The 24067-nt window shown below is 53.9% G+C and overlaps 1 protein-coding gene and 2 long non-coding RNA genes across 6 annotated transcripts; 2 read left to right on the top strand and 1 right to left on the bottom strand.

Annotated features, from left to right (window-relative positions):
* Nucleotides 1-762: 762 nt before the first annotated feature.
* SLX4 (SLX4 structure-specific endonuclease subunit) lies at nucleotides 763-21536 on the bottom strand. Of its 4 annotated transcripts, none has more exons than XM_026003001.2 (15): nucleotides 21415-21536; nucleotides 18724-19429; nucleotides 17094-17318; nucleotides 15247-15424; nucleotides 14098-14310; nucleotides 11846-12051; nucleotides 11425-11747; nucleotides 10612-10849; nucleotides 10163-10248; nucleotides 9206-9352; nucleotides 8489-8658; nucleotides 5325-7540; nucleotides 3224-3323; nucleotides 2274-2681; nucleotides 763-1820 (listed from the first exon to the last, which is right to left on the bottom strand). In XM_026003001.2, the coding sequence occupies exons 2-15, from the start codon at nucleotides 19061-19063 to the stop codon at nucleotides 1439-1441; spliced, it is 5232 nt and encodes a 1743-aa protein (XP_025858786.2). In that variant the 5' UTR covers nucleotides 19064-19429; nucleotides 21415-21536; the 3' UTR covers nucleotides 763-1438. The 4 variants fall into 4 exon arrangements, with proteins under 4 accessions (XP_025858786.2, XP_072607466.1, XP_072607465.1 ...); XM_072751365.1 differs by having other exon boundaries at nucleotides 3224-3320; nucleotides 21415-21515; XM_072751364.1 differs by lacking the exon at nucleotides 21415-21536 and adding an exon at nucleotides 20793-20915.
* Nucleotides 7362-18010, top strand: LOC140598103 (uncharacterized). Its single transcript, XR_012000232.1, has 2 exons — nucleotides 7362-9133; nucleotides 17737-18010. It is a non-coding gene; the product is annotated as an uncharacterized lncRNA (long non-coding RNA).
* Nucleotides 21537-21539: 3 nt separating the features above from the next.
* On the top strand, nucleotides 21540-23842 carry LOC140598098 (uncharacterized). Its single transcript, XR_012000227.1, has 2 exons — nucleotides 21540-22359; nucleotides 22560-23842. It is a non-coding gene; the product is annotated as an uncharacterized lncRNA (long non-coding RNA).
* Nucleotides 23843-24067: the final 225 nt, after the last annotated feature.

Below are 24067 nucleotides of genomic sequence, written 5' to 3'. Positions count from 1 at the left end.
GAGTGACCAGGGCCGGGCCAGCCACAGGCAGGGGCAGGCCTGGGAGGTGGCGACACAGCGCTGCAAAACAGGAGTGTGGTGCAGCTCACCAGGCTGGGCAGAGCTTCTGGAAGGGAGCGTCTGTCCACCCCCCGGCCGGGCCCTCCTCCGGCCTGCAGCAGGTGCTGGGACAGGGCAGCGCCGCCACGCCGCTTCCTTCTCGGCCGTGAGTTGGGCCTCAGGGTGTAGTTGCCCAGCCGGGAGGCCCAGCTTCTGGGAGAGGCCCGGACGCTGCCAGGTCTTGGCTGGGGCGGTTTCTTCACTGCGGTGCTGGTTTTAGCCCCCTGCCTGCCTCTCACCTGGGCTGGGGCGCTGGCGCTGGCCAGGCCCCTTCGGACCCCCGCTGGCCCCTGGGGGCATGGCGCAGACCTGGCCCAGCGAGGCCCTTGGCCACCAGGGCTCGCTTCCCCCCACCCTTCCCTGGCCTGTGGCTTTTCACCTGTTTCACCGCCTCCACCAACATCATACCAACCTGCGGCAGGTAACTTTCTGCCAGGCTGGGCTGCCTGTGAGGGCTGAGGGTGCCCAGCGCGCCCAGAGCTGCTCGTCCAGTGAAGCCAGGTAAGGACTCCCAGTGGCCTCCCACCTCCCAAGGGCCTGAGTCACCCTTGCAGTGAAAGGCAAGCACAAAAGCCTCCTGCAGAGAGGGCTCTGGGGGCAGCGCAGGCGCTGTGGGAGGGGGCTCGTGGCCAGCTGCCCTCCTTGGCACCCAGAAGATGCTTGTAAAGCCTTCCTGTTTTTATTGCACATCATATAAAATGGACTGCACTGTATTTAAAACAGACGGGACATTCACAAGGATGTAGAGACACAAACTTTCTCTCTTCCCTGGACGTCCCGCGCCCCACGCCGCCCCTGAGGCTGGAGACAGCCTTACCACACACCAGCAAAGCCGGTTAACAAACAACATGCGTATTCTGGGCCCTTCAGAGCTGTGCTGGGCCCTCCTGCTCTGCCCAGTTTGGAGATTGCTGGTGACAATGACAGATGTCTGGGCAGGAAGGCTGGGCCAGCAGAGTACCTGAGGCAGCGAGAGGCTGGTGGACACCTAGTGTGCTGGTGGAGGCTGAGATTATGGCCCGAGTGCTGGGAAGGAGGACGGGGCAGGGCCCCGCTGGCCCCGGACAGCCATCTCAGGACGAGGACACCCTGGCCACCTGGTGGCCGCCCACAGCCCTTCTCAAGCACCCAGGGGCTTGGCGAGGGTTAAAGGGAGACAAACGTGGGTGCTGACGGAGGTGCTAAGCTCTGAACACTATTCCAGGAAATAGAGTTGGGGACAGCTGCCCTAGCTCGGTGCTATGGCCCCTTTCACCGCGGGTGAAGGTGGTCCCCAGGTCCAGAGACGCCCACAGCAGCCTGGCTTGCTGCTGGGGGGCTGCAGACCCTCACAGGCTGCTCACGGCCAGGGGTGGGGAGGGGCGGACCGGCCTGTTGGCTCTGTCCCCTTCTTCTTGGCTGCAAGCTGCCGCCTCTTCCTCTCGAGCTTTTCCTTCCGGGCCGCAGCAGTGGTGAAGGTGATGCAGTGGGCATCCAGGAAGTCCAGCAGCTTCCCAGTGGCCACACTGATGCCCTGCTGCTTCAGCTCGGCCTGCAGCTCTGACAGCTCGAAGGGCTGGTACAGCAGGACCTTGCGGTAGAGGGCCGGCCTGGAGCGGATGTAGTGCCTCACGGCCTCCTCCGTGGCTGCTGCGTGCACGGCTGTCTGGGATGCACTCTCCTCCTCTTCACCTTCCTCATCCTCTGCAGACTCAAAGGCCACTCCAAACTCACAGGAAGAACTGAAAAGAACCAGACAAAAACATTCTGTGACACTCCTCTCCAGCACCCCGAGACCAGGAACCCCTTTGGTTTCTGTGTCCCCTGGGGAGCCTGACACCGGCATGGACGGCCTCGGGGGGCGAGGTTTGCAGGAAGCTCCAGGCTGCTGTGTCCTTGGTATGCCAGCTGCCAGCCTGAGCAGGATCTGACCCTCGGCCACAGTCGACTACTGGCAGCCAGCCCCCCTCCCAAGAGCATCCGGTGGGGTGAGCACATGGTGCTCCAGGTGCTCCAACGGTCTGCTCAGGAGGCTCACAGGGGACTGCCCTGAGCCCCACTGGGTTTTCCTTGGGTTAAATTCAGAAGGCAATGGGCTTTCTCAATGTCAGCATCAGGCCTGGCTTATGCCAACTCATGGATCCCATGGTCAGGGGACCTATGACACCACTAACCCCATCCTCCCATCTTGTTACCTTTGTGAGCTAAAGGAACTGTCACTGCTGTCCATGGAGGAGGCCACTGATTCCTGGGACGCAGGGAGCTGGGTGTCACCATCAGGATCTGGAGACTCCTCCTTTGCCTGTGACAGGTTCATTGGAGGGATGCTTCCACCAGGCTGCTGCTTTTGATGTCGGGGGCCCTTGGTCTTAGTGGACCCCTTGGACCTTTGGGGAAGAGGCCCAGAAGTGGCCCCCAGCTGGGCACGGCCAGCAGCCCTGGAGGTCCTGCTGGCGTGGGTCTGGCTGCACGGAGCCTCTGAGAGCACCTGTGAGGACTGGCTCTCATTCTCAGAGTCTGACTCCAGAGTCTGGTGAGTATATTGGAATATCTCCTTCAGTTTTAGGACCATCTGGCGTTTGGGTAGAGGGCGGACCCCAAACCTGAAATGGGGAAACAGCACAGAGCAAACAGTTATCAGCAAATTAAATAATGACTTTGTAGAACTGAAATCTTAAATGCCTGACTTTTGTGAGCTTTCAGGGGTGTCTATTCTGCATACAACTGAGCTTACTCTGAAGAATATTCCAGAAAGGCCGTTCCCAGGTTTAGCGATGGTGGTAGTGATAACAGCCCTGGTGCCCAAGGTGATGAGCAGTATTGATTGGGATGTGACAGTTTTGAAGTTCTTTTAAAAAATCAGATCTTCTTATTCAGGCTGTTAAGGCCAAGGCCCCGTCTCCATCCACATGGCACATGGAGACCTATCAACTCATGGGGACCTGGAGTCCCATCTCTTAGCTCCTCAGGGAACTGGAGGTTTGGGGAACAGTGTGGGGAAAGCCAGCAGTCGCACACGCTCCCATCCCCCAGCGGCTCCTGCTGCCAGAGCCCCACGGCGGGTCCTTCAGCTCCTGGCCTCAGCCTGGACACACATGGGAGGGAGTGGACCACCTGTGGGCAAGTTTTCAGGAACACCACTTACCTATCCAGTTCTTTCTTCAGTACCGGGGTCTCCATAATGGAGTACCTTGGCATTGGGGTGATGGGCACTTTCGGGGGCAAGTTCTTCCGATGAGCACCTTCTAGGTAGAAAAGAAACACGTTTCAGCACGAGGGACCTGGATTTACCTCTTCTGAGCTCAGCAGTATCACCAAGAGAAATACTGCATTTGAACAAAGCCCAGCCACCGTTCTGCTCCATGAGAGCGGTACCTCCACCGCCCCTTCACCGAGACTCCCAAACTGTCTTCCCATTGGAAGGCATCACACGTGGTTAGGGCCACAGCCTTGTGCAGTGCTGACGCTGTGGAACAGGGCAGAAGCAGATAGATTCATGGCTGTTGGGGGCTCAGGGGGAGGGGCACCGAGTGACTGCTAATGGGCAGGGGAAAACATTATGGGATTAGCTGTGATGGTTGCCCAATACTACTAAGGTAATAAAAACCACTGAACTGTATGGTTTGGTGGTTTTGTGGCTGCCATCTGTCACCATGCGCTGCTGTGATACCAACGACTGTAGTCGCCGTGCTGCTCCTTCACTCCTGTGATGGACTCCCCGGCCCCCCATTGCAGGACAGTGTCCATGTACTAAAAACCACTGAATGGTGTATTTTAAAGGGTGAATTTTATGGTATGTGAATAATAGCTCAACAAGGCTGTTATTTAAAAAAAAAGGAATCAATACTTTAAAGACAAATGAAACAACTCAGGAATATATAGAGTTCGGTTCTTATCCTTTTTAAGAGCACGGAGCCCTCTGAGACTCCAATGAGAATAGGCTTTCTCCCGAATAAAGCACAGAACTCTTTATATAATTTGCGAAAATTTGTCACCTCCTGGAAGCCCACCTCAAATTCAGACCAAGGTCCCTGGTCTCACAGCACCACCTGGGAACTGGTTAGAAATCCAAATTCTTGGTCTCTACTCTGGAGAGGCGCCTGGCCACGTATGTTGCACAAAGCTCTCCAGGCAGTTCTGATCCCCATTCAAGGCTGGGAGTGCTGGTCAGTCATGCCCAGCTGGTTTTGAATTTGGGGAGGAAATCAAACACCAGGATGCAGGCAGATCCTCTGCCCACAGTCCGCTTCCCTGCGACCAGTCACAGCTTCGTGGCGCCCTGCCCCTTCCCAGCTTTCCCAGGGGCTGCCTGGCAGGGGCTGACACAGGGGCTCTGATTGCCTCTTATAATAACATGAGCTGGGAAAGTGCACCCTCCATGCGCTTGGGGGTGGCAGATGAGGCAGGGCCGAGGCTCACATGGCAGATGCTTCACACTCACCCCACTGGCTGCTGTTTTAATTGAGAGGAAAATTCACATAAAATTTAAAGTGAACAATTCAGAGGCACTTAGTATACATTCACAATGCAAGCACCACCTCTAGCTCCAAAGCATTTTCACTGTCCCCAAAGGCAGTTCTGTACCCAGCACCCTTCTGATTCTCCCCTGACCCCTGCTCCTGGCAACTTCTCACCCACTTTGTCTCCACAGACTGGCTCACCCTGGACATTCCCTATAAACACAGTGACACGCTGTGGTCCTTTGTGCCTCTCTGAGCATCGTGTGTTCAAGGTTCACCCAGGAGCTAACACCTGTTTTACAGCTGACGATCCTCCACCATATGGATGGACCACATTTTCTTTATCCGTTTGTCAGCTGATGGACTTGTGGCTACTGTGAGGACTGCTGCTGCGAAGTCTGTGTAAGGGATCAGTCCTGATTTCCCCTCTTCTGGATGAGCTCCCTGGGGTGGGGCTGCTGGGCCGTAATGGCAGCACTCCGTGTAACCCTGTGAGGAACCACACTTGCCCGATTTTAAGGTGTTTGCCTTAAAGTGTTTGAGGTGTTTGCCTTTAAGGTGTTGGCCTCTCAGAAGCACTGTCCACAGCTGGGGGTTTTTAGCAAGGGCCCAGGCAAGCCAGGGGATCCAGGCAGGTTTAGGAACTGGCTAAGCAACATGTCTGATGGCAAGCCTGTTCTCCCTCTGCAGGGGAGGGTGGGGAGGAGGCTCACCACAGCCCTGCCACCCCCTCCAGCCCCTTAGCATAAAACGGCCTAACAGACAACCACCCTCCCCGCTACTCACTTGGCGTCTCCAACCCTTCTGATTTCTGAGCAGCAGCAGCATCACTCAGTATCTGGGCGGGAGGAAGGAGCTCTGAAGACTTCTGTTCCTCTCCATCCCAATCGTCCCACAGAGCTGAGTTCAAAAAGCTTAGCCTGCTGCTCGCCGGCACGCTGGCCCGAGGGGACCTCTCTCGGGACTTCCTCTGGCTAGTGCAGCTCCCTCGGGCAGGGGGGGTGCCCAGGAGGGCCGGGGAGCTGCAGCCACTGCTGTCTGGAGCCTCCCCTGCCTTACTGCCCGGACTGCTGGTGCTCAGGGGGCCTGTCCGCTCAAGGTTCAAGCGGTCAATGGGAATGGGTGACAGGGGCTCCACATGCCAATGACACTCATCCACCGGAATTGGAGGGTCGCTGTCCGGCAGGGGGCTGCTGTGGGCCTGACAGGAGGCCGCCTCCTGCTCGTCTTCGCTGTCCTCCACCTCTACGACTTCACTTGTGATGGCCTGACTCGGTGGGCTGGGCCCTGGCGGCGAGCACCCATGGGGCTGCCCAGTGAAATCGGCCAGATGGGAGATGGGACAGAGAGCCGGAGAGCAGCGCTGGGGGTGCGCAGGGTGGGGCCTGGCAGGGCTCCTGCTGTCGGGGCTGCCTGCACTGACGGAGACCAGGCCTGAGGACGACACGGGGGGTGTGATGACAGAACACTGGCTTGCAGCTTCGGGCACACCCCTATTTTCTAATGGGGTCCAGCACTTGACCTCAGCCGTCTGATCCACTGGAGCCCGGGACCTGAGGCCTGTTATCTGGGTCTGTGAAGAAGAGTCACGCCTTCTGCTGGCCAGTGGGGTGGCAGGCACGAACCATGACATATCCGTGGTGCTGTCCCCCTCAGGGCCGCTGTCAGGGTCACACGGCAGCTGAGGGGTCCCTCTGCTCCCCACAGAGCCCCGGTTCCCTGACAGCCTCCCATCCCCGCACTGCAGTGAAGTCTCTCCTCTAGCTGGACTTTGGAAAGGTTCCTGATCTGCATCAACGTCAATCACAGAAAACAGCTCAGAAGGCTTGGGGCTAACTTCTAGAACTTTCCTTTCTTCCAAGGGACCATTAAAAACTGACTTTATTTTGGTTTGTTCTAGCTCCAGCTCTTCATCTGAATCCAATAAAAGGATAATCTCATCTTCTTTGTTCTTGCTGGATGGAGTATTTTGAGATCTGGAGCTCAAACAGCTAGGTTTTGACTGGGTTAGGTCAATGGAAGGAGATTTTTCTGGGGAGATCAGAATCCCTTTATTTCTGCATTCCAACAGGGAACTATGTTCTTCGCCCTTCTGGACACCTGGATCTTTAAATAACGTGAGGAGGCTCCTGCCCTTCCTCTGCTTCAATGGTGAGTCCTGGGAGGCCACCCTGGAAGCTCTGCCTTGTGACTGGGGCACTGAAAAGGGTGACTCACCCCTGAGACTCTGGCCCCGAGGGGGCTGTGACAGGGGCAGGTGCCATGGGGGCACCTGCTGGTGAGCGGGGATACAGGCGCTCTCCGTCCCCTTTCCTGAGATGGTGTCATTGTCTTCCTTGAGATGGCTCATTATCTGGGATGGTCCAGAGCATCTTCTGGGAGTTGATGAAAACAGCCGGGCCTCAGGAGCATCAGCTGAGCGCCAGAAAGCACCTTCCTTTCTCCCTGGCCCGCAGCCTCCAGAAGGGCGAGGGGAGCCGGAACAACCCAGCGCTCCCTCCGGGGAGCCTGCTTTCTCTCCCGCGCCCTGGCCCTTGAGCAGCAGGGGCATGGACTGTCTTGTGCTCTTCCTTTTGGCTGGGGCCTCTTCTCTTCCCTGACCAGACGATTCCATCTGTTCTGCATTTTCTGGCTGTCTGCTAACCTGGTCACTTCCTAAGATCTGCATGGACACTGGACCATCCTCCCCGAATGGGTCCGTTTTTTCCTTGATCTCTGGAGCCCCTTCCCCCCGGAGCAGCTCTCGCTGAGTGGCTGCAAATTCATAAATTTCTTCCATTTCTGCCTCATTCACTTTTTCTCTGTCTTCTTCACAACCCTCAGGTTTCATCAAAGCCTCTGCTTCTTCCTCTTCACCTGTCCACATGGACCTCAAGAGTTCTTGGAAGTTCTCCGCGCGGCTTTCACAATCCTTGTCTTCCTTCTCCTTCCACAGTGTGTCCTCTGAATCTGTCATGTCAGATGCTTGTTCGCACAGAAGAACAAGCTCACTAACACCAAACCTGCAAGAGGAAATGCCACGCATCACTACCCTGCAGACGCGGTGGTTGGGCGCCCCAGCGTAGGTGAGGACCGTCGGTCCTGACCCCTTCCCTGCTCTCCAGCAGACACAGGCCGTGCTCTCAGCCAGCAACACCCCAGCACCTTGAGCTTGAGAAGAGACTCCCGGACCTTTAAGGCAGGGCTCACTGACTCCACTGCCCAAAGGGGCGCATCGGGCTGAGCTGAAGACAAGAGAATGGTGCTGCTGCAAGGAGAGCATGCTGCCTTGAAAGGCACTTGAGGCTCTGTGACTGACGCAAACCACAGAGACCAGACCTGTCCCAGTCAGCCCGGCCCAGTGGGCATGCCAGCCTGTACCCTCCTTGAAGGCTCCCTGGTCTGACTGCTACATCAGGACCCCAGAGGCTGAGCTCATCCCTTCCTAGGAGAGCACCCAAGGTTATGCCAGGGCCTTGGGCGAATATGGCTTCATCCCAGGGGCCCTCAACCTCGTCAGGAGACAGAACACCTTGTCTGTGGAGCCACCTGCCACCTCTCCTGATGCTGTGCGGATGAGCGGGATACGTGCTAACCCATGGCAGTTGCACTAGACACTCTACCCACTTCTGTTTTCTGGGACGTGGGACAGAACAGCCCTCACTGAGCTTCTGTCGCTGAACAACGGAAGAGAGGCAGCGTCTGGGGGCAGCTGAGCTGAGGACCACCCTCTCATCACACCCAGGGAGCTAAAAGCCACGAGACCCAGCAGACGCTGTCCTCAATCCGTGTTGGGCTCTCCTGCCAGTGTCCGCTCCGGCCAGACTGCCAGTCACCATGTCCCAGGCCAAGTCACTGGGGTTAACAGGGCAGGAAGGACGCAGGCCTGACCCTCCTGTGAACCGCCAACCTGCTGATCCTCAGCAGTTAACGTGAGATGCTGTGAAGGTAAATGGCAAAGACACTCGGACCTGTGGGCCAGAGCGCTCAGGTCAGGGGCCAGCTGGGGAGGCACGCCAGGGTCCGCGGTATAGAGGTAGTGCAGGAGCGCATGGATGGCCTCGGTGCTCACGTCACTCAGCAACACACGCTGACTCCTCAGATCGCCATCCTCCACAGCAAAGAAGCCTTCACTGTTCACCTGAGAATGAAATAAAACATGGGTGTGATGTGGGGCAACACAGAGCTGTATGTCCCAGCACCAGCACTGGCCAGGTCCCACCCCCCTGCTGGTCAGGCCCTCAAACTTCTGTTTGCAAAATCAGACTGTGAAAGACATTCAAACACCCCATTAGTTCCCTCTTGACAGACACATCAGAGGCACTAGAACTTTCTGGTGGAGACCAGCAGCTGGCTTCCAGATTGCCGCAGCACAACATTCAAGTCAGATGCATGTCAGTACAGGTCAGCACAGAAAGATGTGTCTGCAGCTCAGCCTTCAAGAAGTCGATGACCTCATAATTACAGAAATGGAAGAAAAGGGAACCGTTCTACAGAAAATGGATTTTGATTCAATCGAGAAATCTGATGTTCCCCAATCCTCCACTCATCTCCTCGGACCACCTCCTCACCTGGAATCTGTCTCCCCACTGCCGCAAGTGTAACAGAGGAGGGAGGTGGGTGCACGTGTGGGGGGTGCACAGAGGTGTGGGGGAGGCATGGAAAGAAGGAGCATGGGCCGTACTCACATACTGCATGAGAAGTGGGCACCGGGCATAAAGCACGAACTTGTGTGCGTAGAGCACCTCCCCGCTGTCCGTCTGAAGCTGGATATCACTCAGGTGTGGGTTATTGACCATGGCCCTGAAGTCTGCCAGCAGCAAACCGAGGGTGAGCTGGAAGGAGGGTGCACACTGGCTCAAGCAAGCTCCCCAACTTCAGGAGCGCCTTGAGCTCCTGTGCACAGGGCTCCCATGCTGGCTCCCACCTCCGGCTGCCCTGAGGCTCTCTTTGGTGCAGAACAGCACCACGCTAGCTTCTTTCCCAAATTCTCCATTATGCCCAGTCCCCTGGCCTCACATGGGGTAGGGACGAGCAAGTGGAGGCACAATGGCCACAGTGAGGCCACAGCTGGGCCAAGCATGGTGCACACAGGGCTGAGTGCTTCACAAGCACCGTGTGCAGCCCCGATGCGTCAGGCAGGGACACTGAGCCCACGATGTTCGGGTACCCAGCTGAGGGGAGTCTCGGTCCCCCTCTGACTACATGCCACAGTCGCCAGGTAGACCATGATGAGGTAATGTAGCTGATGCCACTACACTAACAGGATGAAAGCCCGACTTCCAGCACGTGAAGGGTTAGTTGGAGGCCACCTAGGGACCTGCACATCAGAGAGGCAGTCCGTCCGGAGCGAATGAGTGAAACTTTGGGGCCACCTCCCAGAGCAATGGGGATCCCTGCCGGCTCTCAGGACCAAACAGGCTCCAAGGGCTTGGCTGAGGTACCCTCAGAATTCAATGACAGAGGGACAAAGCCTCATGGCAGAGCCCTCGAGGGGGATAGGAGGCTCCCATGGGCTCTCGGCTGGCTTCGGTCAAGGGCTGTCTCTGGGGCCAGCGGACTCGTGTGCGGCTCTGGAGGCTGACTGTGAGCGGACTGTGCAGAGCACAGGACCACAAGTGGGGAGCAGGTGCCCCGGTGCTTACCGAAGCCTGGCTGCCCCCCTCCAGATGCTTCTCAGGTGGCAGGACAAACCCAGTCGGTGGAAGGCCAGTGGACGACCCATCCATCCCTGAAAGGAGGATTCAGGTATCAAAAGAACAATCACCTCCTGGCAACGTCAATCTCTGGGAAACGCCAGCAGGTGTCAGCTGGCCTACCCCAAAGGCTCCCTGAAGATGCTTTTTACCTGATTACTGGCTCTGGAAAGGGCTCTGTCCTTGCTTAAAGTTGGAGAAAATTGTGAAGGACACACCTGTACGACATCCAAAGCACTTACAGAGACTGTGTTCTCCCCGTTATTTGGGGACAAGCCAGGAGACCTCAGATTGGAGCAGCTGTCCCCACACCACAAGGACTAGCCGGTCCCACCACAGCCATAGGGAGGAAGGGTGGGAGGGCAGGGCCGGCCCTGGCGACCCATCTGGGTTCTCACCTGCGGCCACTCCTGAGCTGGCCAAGCCCCCACTGCAGGGCCACGGGGTGGCATTCAGCCCCTCTCCTGCCAGGTCCACAAGGTCCTGCAGGGCCTGGTGCTCTCTCTGGCTGGCGGAGGGTGATGGGTTCCGGGGGCCACAGCCCACAGGCTGGGCACTGTGGCGAGGTGGTGTTCGCACACCCAGCTCTGGCTGGTCAAGCAGCACCGGTGGCAGCGTGGAGTCCTGGGCAAGACCCTGAAAGAAGTCAGGAAGCCAAGTAACCCTGTGGCCACTATAGCAGCCACCACACAGAGGGGTCCTGAGAATGCCGGCCACAGCCCAGAGCAACCCTGGGAAGCTTTTCTCCCATCACCGTCTACCAGCAGGCTTCTCTGTCACAGTGAAGGCCATGCCTGTTGCAGCTACATGTACAGAACAGTCTCTGAGGGTCCTGTCCCCCTAATGTTATCTAAATGGCCTCAAGTACATAGTGACTCCAGGCCCACCTGCATCAGGGTTGTCTGGCTCCTGGGCCCCACCCCGGGCACAGGGACAACCCCTCAGATTCCAGTATGCCAGCCCCCTGGGGCTGGGGCCCTGGACTGCATTTCAAACAAACTCTCCGGGAACAGGATACATTCGGGAACCAGGGGTCCTCCCATTCTCCCCAGGAGAGCCATCAGTTGCCGTACAGACAAACACGCTACAGCCGGCACGCCTGACTTCCTATCCTTCCTTCCTTTTCGGACTTTCTGTTGATGACCCATCCTGCTATCTTGGCTGCCAGCCTCTCCCCAGAGCCCGCTGTGCACCCAGAGCGGGGGACATACCTCGGCAGGGGCAGACCGCTGGGGCACCAGGGGAGGGACCAGGCTTGTGGTGTAGAAGGCTTCCAGAGCCCAGGCTCCAGTCAGGGCACTGCCCTCCCACAGAAAGTTCTTCTTCCCTCCGGGGGGCTGCAGACTCTGGCCAGCCTTTTCCAGCTCCCCCTGTAGGATCCTGCTTGCAGGAAGTGGCGGTGTGCTGGACAGCTCCATCTCCTCCGCAAAGAGCTGGGCCACCCGGTCCTCGGTCTGCCTCCCTGTGGTCTCCAGGTCTTGGAGTAACAACAGGGGAGGGCAGGCAGGTGCTTTCCTCTTGCGACTCTTCTTTTCTGGGGTGAACGGAAGCACAGGGTCAGTGACAGAGCTGCCCCACACCCTGAGGCCCAGCAGGAGTGGTGAGGCTGTGCCAGCCTGGCGCCGCACCTACCTGCCCCCAGTCTTATCCTCTCGGAGAAAGCGCTTTCCAGTCTCAGCACAGGGGGCATGGCCTCCTGCTCCATCTTGGACCGGGACAGAGCCATGGCCACAAGCAAGTCTTCAGATGGCACCTCGGGCTCGCTGACCTTTTGCTTCTTCTGCAGCTCCTTCCTATTGGTGGCTCCCTTCCGCTTTAAACCTCCGTGATTGTTGAAGCTTAAAAAGCAGCCAAACAGAAAGATTAGTGAGGCCAGGGTGTGAGCACTTCCTGTGCGGGGGTATCCCTGCTGGACCAGAGAGGCCCAGACCCCATCTCCTCTGTATTGGGAAGAGAAAAGGGATAAACACAGACCCATTAGACAGAGGCATCAATGGCTCTGGGAGTTCACTGTGCTCATCCTGTTGCCTCATGTTAAGGTTACATGATCCTGGGCCAAGTTCAGTGCGCCCCAGAGAGGGGAGGTCTGGTCCTTCCATGTGACACTACCCTACTGAGTTCCTGGCAGGTGTATCAAGCTCTGAGTGGTACCTGCACACTCCAGGTGTGGCCAAACCCTTTGGTGGAGTCAGCTTCCTGGATTCCACCAACTTCTGCTCATCAATCCTTCAGGTGCCCCTCAGGCAGTCCTGGCCACACTGGCCATGACAGGATCCCTTTTCTCTTGCAGGGCCTGTGGGCATCGCTTCTGCCCCAGGCCCGAAGGAAAGGCTTCCCAGCTTCCACTACCAACATGGTCAGCCAGCCTGGAGGTCAGTGTATAGCAGCAGCTCATTTGACTTGGAGATTGGCTTAAAGAATTTTCCAGCTGGAAAACCTAGACCACCTGGTGAACCCCAACAGACTAAGCAAGAAATAGGAGGGCAAAGGCGAGAGAGAAATTGGGAGCTCAAACCCAGCTGTCAGAATGCTACGAAAAGCACCCTTTATAGAAGCTCATGCTTTCTCCTGGGCCAGGGGTGGCTCAAGAATCTCAGGCATCACCTCGGAAGATCTGAGCAACTCCTAATTCTGTTCAAGTTCCTGGGAACCCCACACGATAACCACAGCCTCCCAGAAGGCAAGGGGTTGTCCCAGCATCTGACTACTCCAGAGTTCCATACACCCCAGGCTTGGCCTTTGGCAGAGGAGGCTCGAAGCCTTGGTGAGGGTATCCATTTGCTATAGTTTTTCTACTTTATCAACCTTCTAGAAGGACCCACACACATCTTGTTTCTCTTCTCAAAGTTCTTTTTTTTTTTTTTTTTAAGATTTTATCCATTTATTCATAAGAGACACAGAGAGAAAGGCAGAGACACAGGCAGAGTGAGAAGCAGGCTCCTCATAGGGATCTCAATGTATGACTCGATTCCAGGACCCTGGGATCGTGCCCTGAGCTAAAGGCATTCAACCCCTAAGCTACCCAGGTGTCCCTTCTCAGAGGTATTTAAAAAGCAGATATATTTCATCTGAGTAGGTGGTTTCCATCCAGTCCTCGCAGAAGGCAAGTGACGGCTTACATAATGTCTGTGCTAGGGCCTTAAGGCTTCCGATTCTGAGATGCTAGTGTTGATGTGCTACGATATGGACAGGCTCACCAGCTAAGAACCCACCTGTGCCCACCCTAGTCTCACCATGGGCCTGGCTCAGATGCCCACAACCTGTGTGCAAGGCAGTGGCCAGGACAAACAGGGCCACCACTCTTGGCCTTCCCTTTGCTCTTGAAAAAGTCCCAAACCTACAGAAGTGCAGAGCCTACACTGGTTCCTGTAACGCGGCATCCACAGCACCACGGGCAGTAGGGAGGGGAGCTGAGCTGCTTATGTGCCTGTGGTTTGCACCAGCTAGGAGAAAGACCTCCTATTGTAACATGTAAGCATTTAGTTCATGCACGTTTAAAAAAAGAAAAAAAAAAAAAAAAGGCCTGTGCTTCTGTCTCACCAACTGTGTGAACTCACTGAGTCCTCTTCACCAAATGGTAGGAGACTCGGGTTGCACGGAGGTGGAAGCTGTGGCATACCACATGCGAAAGGACGCAATCAGGTGTGTTACCAGATTCCTCCCTCCTCCAGAAGACACCTGCGTGGACCATTTCAAGGCCTTCGAGGGTACAGAATCTGTCTCCTCCTCAGTCCTGGTGGAGACTCTGCCGGATTTTCTCCTCACATCTCATTTCCAGAATCAAGGAGGGTTCTCGGGCTCAACTGTTCTCTAATACTACAAAAGGCTTTAAAAAGAAACAATCCAAGTATTTCTTTTATTTTCCTCCTTTTCATCTGACTCACCTTGATGCCTGTGTGCTACAGGCCCCGACAGGCTGAGCTGTCTGCAGCCGTACGGCCTGGAGCAGGAGCTGGGGGCCGACGTCCATCTTCACTGCACACTGTTTCAAGTGGCTGATTCTGCTCTTTGGGGTGAGAAAGGGTTTGCCACAAATTGGGCATTCGGGGATCCGAGGTATGGAGGGTGTCAGTGCCTTTTCAGCCTCATCCAAGCACCTGGAGGAAGACAGTAAACATAAGAGAACCTTCTCCCCAGTAACATGCATCCACGTCAGCATGGACAGGCCGTGGGCCCAGCCTGTCCTGCCATAGCCCACTCCTCCACATAGCCTGCAGTCAGCTTCTAAAGCTAAATTTAGGTATCTGCTGGCTGAAGTGAGCAAGGACATGGCAAACAGTGGCAATGTGTACCCTAAGGAAGTGAGAACAGATACTCTAACATGAGAAACACGTGGTCACAGCAGCTCTATTTACAAAATCCAAAAGGCAGAGACAATCTATACAGATGAACAAGACGTGGTCTGTCCATATGACAGGATATTATTCAGCTGTAAAAAGGAATGAGATTCCAATCCGTGCTCCAACCTGAACTTGAAAGCACTACGCTGAGGGAAGGAAGCCAGACACAAAAGGCTACGTCTTACGTGACTCTGCTTAGTCCCCAACGGACAAGTCCGCGGAGACAGTATATTAGCCCCTGCGAGGGGATGGCAGTGGGGGAATGAGCAGTGAACGTTAATGGGGACAGGGTCTCCTTTAGGGTAATGAAAATATTTTAAAACTTATTGTGGTAATGGTTGCACAATTCTGTGAATATAATAAATAAAAGCCATTGAATTGTTAACTTTAAAAAGATGACCTGGGACGCCCGGGGGGCTCAGTGGCTGAGCATCCACCTTCGGCCCAGGCCATGACCTTGGGTCCAGGATCGAGTCCCGCATCGGGTCCCCGGAGGGAGCTCACTTCTCCCTCTGCCTGGGTCTCGGCCTCTCTGTGTTTCGTGAATAAATAACATCTTTAAAAAATAAATAAAAGGATGAGTTGCATAATACGGGAATCACAGCTCAATAAAGCTGTCCAATGAAATGGCAGGGCTAGGTTGAGGCCTATGCAGAGGTGCTCTGGTCACGGCCGCCCAGTCTGTCTTCCTACCGGTTCACGTGCTGCTCCCTTCGCGTCACGTTCATGGCCGAGAGGTTCTTGTGGCAGATCTGGCAGAAGAACAGCCCCGCCTCCTCCAGGCTGCCCTCTGGTGTGGCTGCGGCCGCTCGGTGGGGCCCAAGGTCCTGCTGCAGGGTGCTCTCCAGCACGGGGAGCCCGTAGCCCGGCCCTGGGGGGGGGGGAGGGGCGTGAGGGCTGCTGCCCACACTCCTGCAGCACCAGGCGGACACGTGGCCACCATCACCCAGCACCGGGCAGCCGCCCATAAGGCCTCCCGCTGTGCACTGCTCCCAGGCCCCATGAGGTGGCAGCGCCTCGGCCACTGTCGCAACCAGGCCCTGGCGGACGCACCGTTCCTGTCCCTTCCTGCTCGAGCTGCCACCCATTCCACGGAGCACAGGCTTCCCCTGCAAAGCTCAGCCTTTCCTACTGCTATGACCTTTCACTAGAGAGGCCCTTGGCACTCACAGACGCGGAAACCTTCCGAAGTCCCCAGTTCTTGAATATTCCTGTGGCCTATCTTTCCACCGAAGCCAGAAAAGTATCGCACCTCATTTTGGTGCCTTATTTTTTTCTCAACAAAGAAATGGTTTCTCTGTCTCGAGCCCTGAGCATTACTGGGAATGCTTTGAAGGTCAATGCAAACAACCGAGTCACACGCAGGGCAAGTGCTGAGCTCGTGTCCTAGCTGAGCAACTCCAATGCACCCCGGTGGAGACACAGGGGGTGATGCAATGGTGGATGTCCCCTCTGCCCGTGTGGACCTTAGAGGTAGCCTGAGAATCCTCAGTGCTCCCAGGGTGAACTCTGCAAACCCACTACCAGGAGACTATGTGTTTGTAGCTGCAGGTCCATCGACACAGTTTCTTCCTAGTTACTTCTTTTCTGTGTATTTTCACCAGAGAGGAGGGCTCACGTTGTTCTGGGGGGGAAAGAACAGAACCAGGGGTATGACGTGCCTCCTGGGGTGGTGGAGGGTGCAGTGCACGGCACCTGCATGGCACCTGCATGCTTGGTGCCTGCTGCCTTCACCCAAGGCCCCCCAGACCTCTGGTTTACTCACACGTAATATACCACAGGGCTACAGGAAGTGGTTATGTGACACTATGAGGAAACAATCAAACAAATCTAAAAGTGGGAAATTTAAAAAGACAATTGTCCTGGACTCTTCCAAAAGTTGGTATCATAAAAAAAAAAAAAAAAAAAAAAACAGGACAAGGGGACCGTTCTAGAATCTAGACTTTAAAAGACTACTGAACTATAGCAGATGCAGTGTGTGGGACTTATGGTTCTGACCAATCCTTGTTCAGAAAAAAAAAAAAGAAACCATCTATAAGGCTGTCTTTGGGACAAGTGGGGAAATTTTAATATGAACTGGACACCAGGCAGTATTATGGAATCAAGTGTGACAATAGCACTGTGATCATGTAGGAGATGTATGAGGGGGAAGCATCATGACATCTAGAACTTACTTTGAAATGGTATAGAAGAATCAGATATACTTAGAAATAAAAAATACATGCCAAAATGTTAATAATTGTTAAATACAGGTTGAGGGCATGGGGGTTCATTGTAGTATTTTTTTTGACCTTTCTATATGGGAAAAATATAATAAAAAGTCAAAATAAGAGGAAGAGGTACTTTGTCAAAGAAGCTAAATGAGAAATGACCCAAGGGACCCTTCATTCTCTGGTTAATACAATGAAGTGGCCAAGGTACGGTGCCAGCCAGAGCACCCACCCCGACCACGCAACTCAAGAATGCGGGTTCCTTCCTGCCCCTCTTTCTCCAGGGTTCAAACTTATCCTTGATGGGAATATATAAAACTCCCATCATACCATTCCCTGCTGTCATCTCCTCTGGAGGGCCCCGTGGGGTGTTTTCTTCAAGCGTGGCCTCCAGGGAGCACCTTTCTGAAGCATGCTGCAAACGCTCGGGGTCTGCCCTCTTGAACTGCTGCATTCGCCGTACAACCAACTCTGCCGTCCGGGCTTTGGAGGGACTTGGCGCTGTCACTGTCAGACAGGAAGGAGGGGGCTGGGAGTTGCTGTCCGGAGCAGCCTCTGGCAAGGAGGAAAATATTCACAGGCATCTGTTCTAGCTGGAGAAACAAGGACTCTTCCCCCAGATACAGGCTGAACCCAAGTTTCAAGGGGTTGTTTACCAACTAGTTTAGGTTTAACTCTCAACTGTGAATAGGACCAACTATTGGTAACCTCACCGTTGGAGGTAATATAAATAGACCTGTCATAAATATCTATGACAGAGGGGCACGGCATTGACTCCTAATGAGCACAGGGTTTATTTTTGGAGTGATAAGAATGTTCTAAAATTAGCTAGTGATAGTGATTACACAATTCTGTGACTACACTAAAACCAGTCAACTGTCCACTTTAAAAGGGTGCATTTTATAGAATGTGAATTCTTTCTATGAAGCTGTTATTAAAGAAATATTAATGACAAACATTTTTATCTTCCTAGGTCAGAAGTCCTCCTGTAACGCAGGGTCCACAGATGGCCTCTGGCGGGGATTCATGAAGCCCTGGCAGTTTTATGCCAGTTTCACAGGTGTGTGGGGGTGTGGTCTTCTGGGGAATCATGTGTAACTTTCACTGCTCCCAAAGAGGCATGAAGGACCAATGACGTTTCAGTAACACTACTGAGCCTTACAACAGTCTCTGTGAGCTAAGTTTTTACCACTACTCCACTGAGACAGCATGTTGACCACACTAATAAAAAATACCATTTAAGATCAGGAAGTGAAGGTGAGAAACATTTAGAAGTAGAACCCAGGAGCCGAAAGATCCTATGCAAGGTTGGTTCTCAGTTCTGCTTGAAGAAGTCATGGTAAACATACGGTTCAGTACACCAAGGGCAGCAGGGTAAGAAACCCGCTTCAAACGAACAAAGAAAAAAGAAAAGAACAAAGGTGTTTAGAGGAGAAAGGAAGGACCTGGAGATTCTTCGGGGATTGAGACCTCTCTGGCAGCTTCCTACCGCCTTCTGAGTAGCCTTACCCAACTGGCCTGCACCACCATGACTTACCCACTCTGGACTGAATTCAAGAAAATGAGAGAAGCAGCATTATTTTTGGTGTTCACGTAACTTGCATCAACTACATAATGTAAACATTAATTGGAACCTCTAAAAGAGCAGAGGGCCCCGAACATAATCATGTAGAATATTCACGCAGGGGTTAAATTTTTTATGACCATTGTTTAAAACAGGAGTTGGCAAACTATGGTCCTCAGGCAGGCTGCCTGACTTTTTTTAATGAAGTTTTGTTGAAACACAGCTCTTTCATTTGCTTACATATTGTCTAGGGAGTTGAGAAGCTGCAACAGAGACTGGGGCTGCAGAGCCAAAATAATTTACTCTCTGGCTCTTTTCAAAAAGTTTTCGGACCCCTGCTTAAAAACAGTACCACCACCTCTGCAAACATCCTGGCAGTGGTTCTGGCACAGTTACCTGTCTGGGTGGTCTGTGCACCCTTCTGGAGTGGAGTGGAGGCAAGCACACTTCCCTCTCCGTTCTTGGGGGGAGCTGGTTCACTCTCCTGCTGCTTGGGGGCCCCTTGCTCTTTAGTCCTTGGGGCCTGGCTGCCAGACCGAGTTTTCTTCTCCCTCAGGCCTGGAAGGGTTTTGCCCCTGGTCCCAGTTGGTTTGGTCCTTTTGGGTTTGCTTATCTGAGTGCTGTTTGAGGCCTTTTGTCCCTTCCTTTCACCCAACACTTCCTTGCTGACATTCTTTTTCACCCTTTGGAGAAAGCTGGCACAGAGTTCCTTAAAATCATCATCTGACTCATCCATCCTCTGACCAGCTTTAAGGCTTGTGGGTGGTCTTCTGAGGTGTGAGGTCTATCTGGGGGGCCGAGAATGAGCCTAGCAGGGCCTCATTCAGACCTGCAGCTCCATGAAGGCTCCTCTTAGCTTCTCACTAGGACACCTGGAGAGTTTGCACAACTGAGCAAAAAGTAATGCTTTTCCCTTCATAAGGATTCAAAATGTCTTTGTTCAGATTGAGTCCCTGTTAAAACAGCACGTTCAAAGTTCACATCTGAGAGCTTTTGTGGTCCAACAGATGCCTCTGAGATAGAATACATATGAACTCCATGTTCGGGTGATTCTCCAAGATCTCCATAATGGTAAAGCACATTGATTTATTTAATGTCACATCTGTGAAAAATCAAAAACATCTAAATGTTATTAGACAGACACTGCATTCTATGCCATTTCTTCCAGGAAGGTACAAGAGGATGTGGAGTATGGGCAAAGTGCTCAGAATAACAATACCTGTGTCAAATACTCAGGTACAGCCTGGTTGACAACAAACTCATGGGGAGTTTATCACAACACAACACAACACAACACAACACAACACAACACAAGGGGAAGGATCTAGTAACCCCTCAAGGAACATGAGCATCTTGGAAGAGTATTGTTTTTACTGAAATCTGGTGAATGAGTCCCATGAAGGGCAGTCACCACAGAAACAAGATGATGGCCAAATGCAGAAAAAGTGCAGGGCCGGGGGAGAGGGTGGCCAATGGAGAGAATATGCCCTTGGATACTTGGGAAGAAATGAGATGAACACAGGAGGCTCACCCATCACTGATACAATGTTTTCAAATTTAAAAAGGGCGACTTAAAAAAAAAAAAAAAAAAAAAGGGCCACTTTTCTCCACCCTCTCTCATGCTAGCAAGAACTCTAAACTCGAGTGACTGGAATGGTGACCACCGCAAAGCCTGGGTCTTATGGGCATGATTACTCTGGCACAGTTTAGCGGGATTCAAAAACCAAAACTGAGGGGCACCCGGGTGACTAAGTCAGTTAAGCATCTGCCTTCAGCTGAGGTCATGATCCTGGAATCCTGGGATCCCTGAGCAGGAGCATGCTTCTCCTTCTCCCTCTGTTGCTCCCCTTGCTTGTGCTCTTTCTCTCTGGCAAAAAATAAATAAATAAATAAAAATAAAAATCTTAAAAAAAAAATTAAAACGGAATGACCCAGTGACAGAAAGTGCAATCTCCACCATCCGAGTAATCCGTTTAATCACCTATTTTTTTCCGGAGTGGGGCAGACAGGCATACCTGTAATCTACTTCCCATGGCTGCCCCATCCTCATCTTTCCGAGTCACCTCGTTAGAGAAGCGTCCCCTCATCCTTTATCCAAGTGGACCCTCTCCAATCCCATTTTTTTTCCATCATCACACTTTACAATCGCATTTATCACAAGTTACCTTCATTTGTAGTAACATTTATTGAATGCTTATGGCGTGCCAGGCACGGTTCTAATTGCTTTAGAAGTCTAGCTCATGTAACCCTTACAACGATCCTACTCCGTGGGCTCTACCCTCATCCCTTAACAGCCAGGGGTCCGGCATAAGAATGAGGGACTGACTTAAGCTCACGCAACTTTTGAAGTGGCAGGGCTGGGATCACATCCAAGGGGGTGGTTCTGGGGCATCAGCACGTACACTCTTATGCACTTACTGTCTGTCTCCTCCTAGGCTCAAAACTTCAGGGGGGCACTGACTCACCCATTCTACTCTGGATTCCCTGTGGCTGGTTAGGCACCTGATTTGTAAAGACTTCAGAACAGTGGGAGAGGATACTGCAGGGAGGGAACCGCGTCTGGACGCCTGACTCGAGCCCTGGAACGTGGGGAGCTAGAGCAGATGCCACCCCCCGCGCCGCGGGGGTGTGCACGGGGCCTGTGACATTTGTCCGACAACGACGAACGTCCTGTCCGCGCTCCCTCCGAATGTGCGGAAGGAAGCTGCAAGTTTCCGGAGGGCTGGGGACTCGCGTCTACGCCGGCAGACGCGGAATGAATGAGTGGGCAGTGCGGGGCGGACCCTCCCGCCCCCCGGGACCCGGTGACACACGGCCAGCGGGCAGGGGCTCGGCCTGGGGGCGGCCGCCAACGACTCTGGCAGCTACCAAGCCGCACGGCAAATTCCGATCCCCAGCCGGACCCCCGGGCCGTGACCCGGTGGGCACCCGATCCCCCCTCGCCCTTCCTCCCTCCAGGCGGCCCCAGGCCCCTCCGCCCGAGCGCGGCTCCTTCCTGCCTCCACACCGCGGGCGAGAAAGGCCCCAGGTGACTGGACGTCGTTTCCAGACTGCAGGATCCTAACCCTAAAACCCGACTCCTCCTACCTCCCGCGCCGCCGAGGCACCTTCTCAACGGAGAGCCTCGCGCCTACGCATGCGCCAACCGGCGCCCCCTGCGGAGGAGAGCGCCTGCGCAGGCGCGGCCCGGCCCGGGAGCCCCGCTTCCCGTCGTCCTGCGCGGCCGGGAGCGTTTCCGGGCGGCGCGAGCAGGGGCGCGGCTGAGGGCGGCGCTCGAGGCCCGAGTGGCCGCAGGTGTGCACGGCGCCCCGCGAAGGCTGTGAGGTGCTGAGGAAGAGGCAGCGTGAGCGCAGGGCGCCGCCTCGGTCCGCCGCGGTTCCTACGGGAAATGTTTGCGGAGGCCGGGGAGGCCCCTCGGAGCGTACCTGCCCGAGGGGTGGTGTGGAGACGCACCGAGCGCGGCCCACCGGGCGGAAGAGCCTCCCGGCCCAGGTGGTAGCGAGCGAGCAGAGGCCAGGGGGTGGGCTCACGTGCCGCCCGAGGGTGCGCCGCGGGCTTGCGTGTGAGGACCTGCCTTCCACCTGCCTTCCACCTGCCGGTAGCGTCCGGAGCCCCAGCCCGGAGGTCCGCGGGAGACCCTGTCGGCGCACGAGGAGGAATCCGGAAAGGCCAGGCCGGAGGCCGGGAGAGGCCCTGGGAGATGCTGGAGTCCGCGGACGTGAGCTTGGCCCCGAGTGGAAGTCGGTGCGGAAAGTGAGAAAGGACCTGGGCGATCGGGTTAACATTTCTAGCTTTCTGGCCTGAGCCTCTGGAGTGGAGTGTGGTTCCGTTTACCGAACTAATGAACACAGGAGGAGGAGCTTTGGACCGACGATAATACGTTTAGCTGGATTTGCTTTTAAGATGTAACTTACCGTAAACTTTAAAGCGTATAATGAATTTTCACACATTCCCAAGGTCGTGCAGTCATCACCACGTCATTCCCGAACATCTTATAACCCCAAATAGAAATCCCTCCCCACCCAGGAGCAGGTACTCCCCGTTCCCCTCTGCCCAGCACACCACTGTTCTGGGGGATTGGCCTATTCTGTACATTTTCTATAAATGCTGCTGTGCAATATGCAGCCTTTTTTTTTGTCCAGCTTTTACTTAGCGTAATATTTTCAAGGTCCATCCATGTTGTAGCATGAATTGGTTCTTCAGTTTTCTTATATGTATGTTTTATTTGGCAGAGAGCAGAAGCAGGGGAAGCAGCAGAGAGAGAGAGAGGGAGAAGCAGGCTCCCTGTGGAGCCAGAAGCCAGGCTGGATCACAGCCGGAGCCAAAGGCAGGCGCTTAACAGACTGAGCCACCCAGACACCCCTGGTTCTTCACTTAGTGGCCGATGAAGCTTCCCTTGTATGGATGGATATTCCACTTTCTTCACATCAGTTGGAGTTTTGGCTGTTTTGAATAATGCTGCTGTGAACATTGTGGTAGGAGTTGTGTGTTTTTAGTTCTCTTGAGTATATACCTAAGTCTACAATTGCTGGATCACACTACGTTTAGGTGCTGAGTGTTGAGTTTCAAATGTGAATAGGACTACCAAGACCTTTTTCTGTATGGTTTTGGAAACCGAAGTTACTTTGTAATACAGTTTCTGATTGGGTTAGTTCAATAAATAGCACAAGAAGAGTGGCCGCACAGAGGCATGGTTGGGGTAGAGTGTCTCATTTATACTGCAGAATTTTAATTAATAAGGGTGAGTGGGTGACAACACACAGCGGCCAATGCCATTGGAAGAATTTATTACATTTCCAGAGAGAAGAGGGTATGCCACCCTACATGGGACCACAGGGAAGGTTCTGGTCAGGAGACAGGGGAAAGCCTAGGTCAGAGCCTTTATTCCTTGAGAAAGGCAAGGCAGACCTGAGAAAACAGTTTAGGACTGGCTAGTTTGAATAATTCTGGTGGGCTTTGGACTATAGGGGTGGTCTCTAGTTGCTTGGTCCCTGACCCTGGGATGATTTAGGGCCAGAGAAATCATTGGTTTGGTCTGTGAGCATTAAAGGAGTTGATTGGTTTGCTTGTGAGAGGCTGCTCCCAATAAGTTGATTATCATTTTTAGGAATTAGCGAGCCCTGGGAAGGGCAGTCCGGTCCCTGTCCCATCCCCCACCTCTACCAGCAAGGTTTTTAAGATGTCAAAACATTGTAAGGTACAGAAAAATGTTAAAAATGTAATTAACACACATGGTTGGGTTGATAGGAAGGCCAGTCATAAAGGTGGTGATGATTTTTCTCTAGTCAGAGTGGAAGTGCAGGGCCTGAGCCCAGTTTAGGATTCAAACGTCGGGATCCCTGGGTGGCTTAGCAGTTTAGCGCCTGCCTTCGGCCCAGGGTGCGATCCTGGAGACCTGGGGTCAAGTCCCACGTCGGGCTCCCTGCATGGAGCCTGCTTCTCCCTCTGCCTGTGTCTCTGCCTCTCTCTCTCTATCATGAATAAATAAATAAAATCTTTAAAAAAAAAAAAAAAAGGATTCAAATGTCTTGGAGGCCCAGGGAAGAAAACCCTCCCTCATGGAAAAAAAAATCTGGCAATATTATTCTTTTAAGCAAAATTAGTTGAAGTCTAGTTTAGGAAAAGCGTTCTTTAAACCTCGGATTCTCAACTGAATTACCTGTGGAATATGTTAAGCTAGAAATACTTGGATATCACCCTTAGATCTGCTGAGTAGAACTTGGGCAATCCTTCCAACCTG

Source organism: Vulpes vulpes, chromosome 3 (genome assembly GCF_048418805.1).
Source record: "Vulpes vulpes isolate BD-2025 chromosome 3, VulVul3, whole genome shotgun sequence".
Taxonomy (NCBI): Eukaryota; Metazoa; Chordata; class Mammalia; order Carnivora; family Canidae; genus Vulpes; species Vulpes vulpes.
The sequence above is the reverse complement of the archived record's forward strand: the minus strand, read 5'-3'. Positions and strand labels throughout refer to the sequence as shown.

What these genes read in the sequence shown, in the direction of transcription:
- SLX4 (XM_026003001.2), bottom strand. Translation starts at nt 19,063, where the DNA reads ATGGATGAGTCAGATGATGATTTTAAGGAACTCTGTGCCAGCTTTCTC. An exon ending in GGAGATGACAGCAGGGAATG is followed by an intron (nt 15,425 to 17,093) that starts GTATGATGGGAG and finishes CCCCCCCCCCAG; the next exon opens with GGCCGGGCTACGGGCTCCCC. An exon ending in AGGGAGCAGCACGTGAACCG is followed by an intron (nt 14,311 to 15,246) that starts GTAGGAAGACAG and finishes GTCTTCCTCCAG; the next exon opens with GTGCTTGGATGAGGCTGAAA.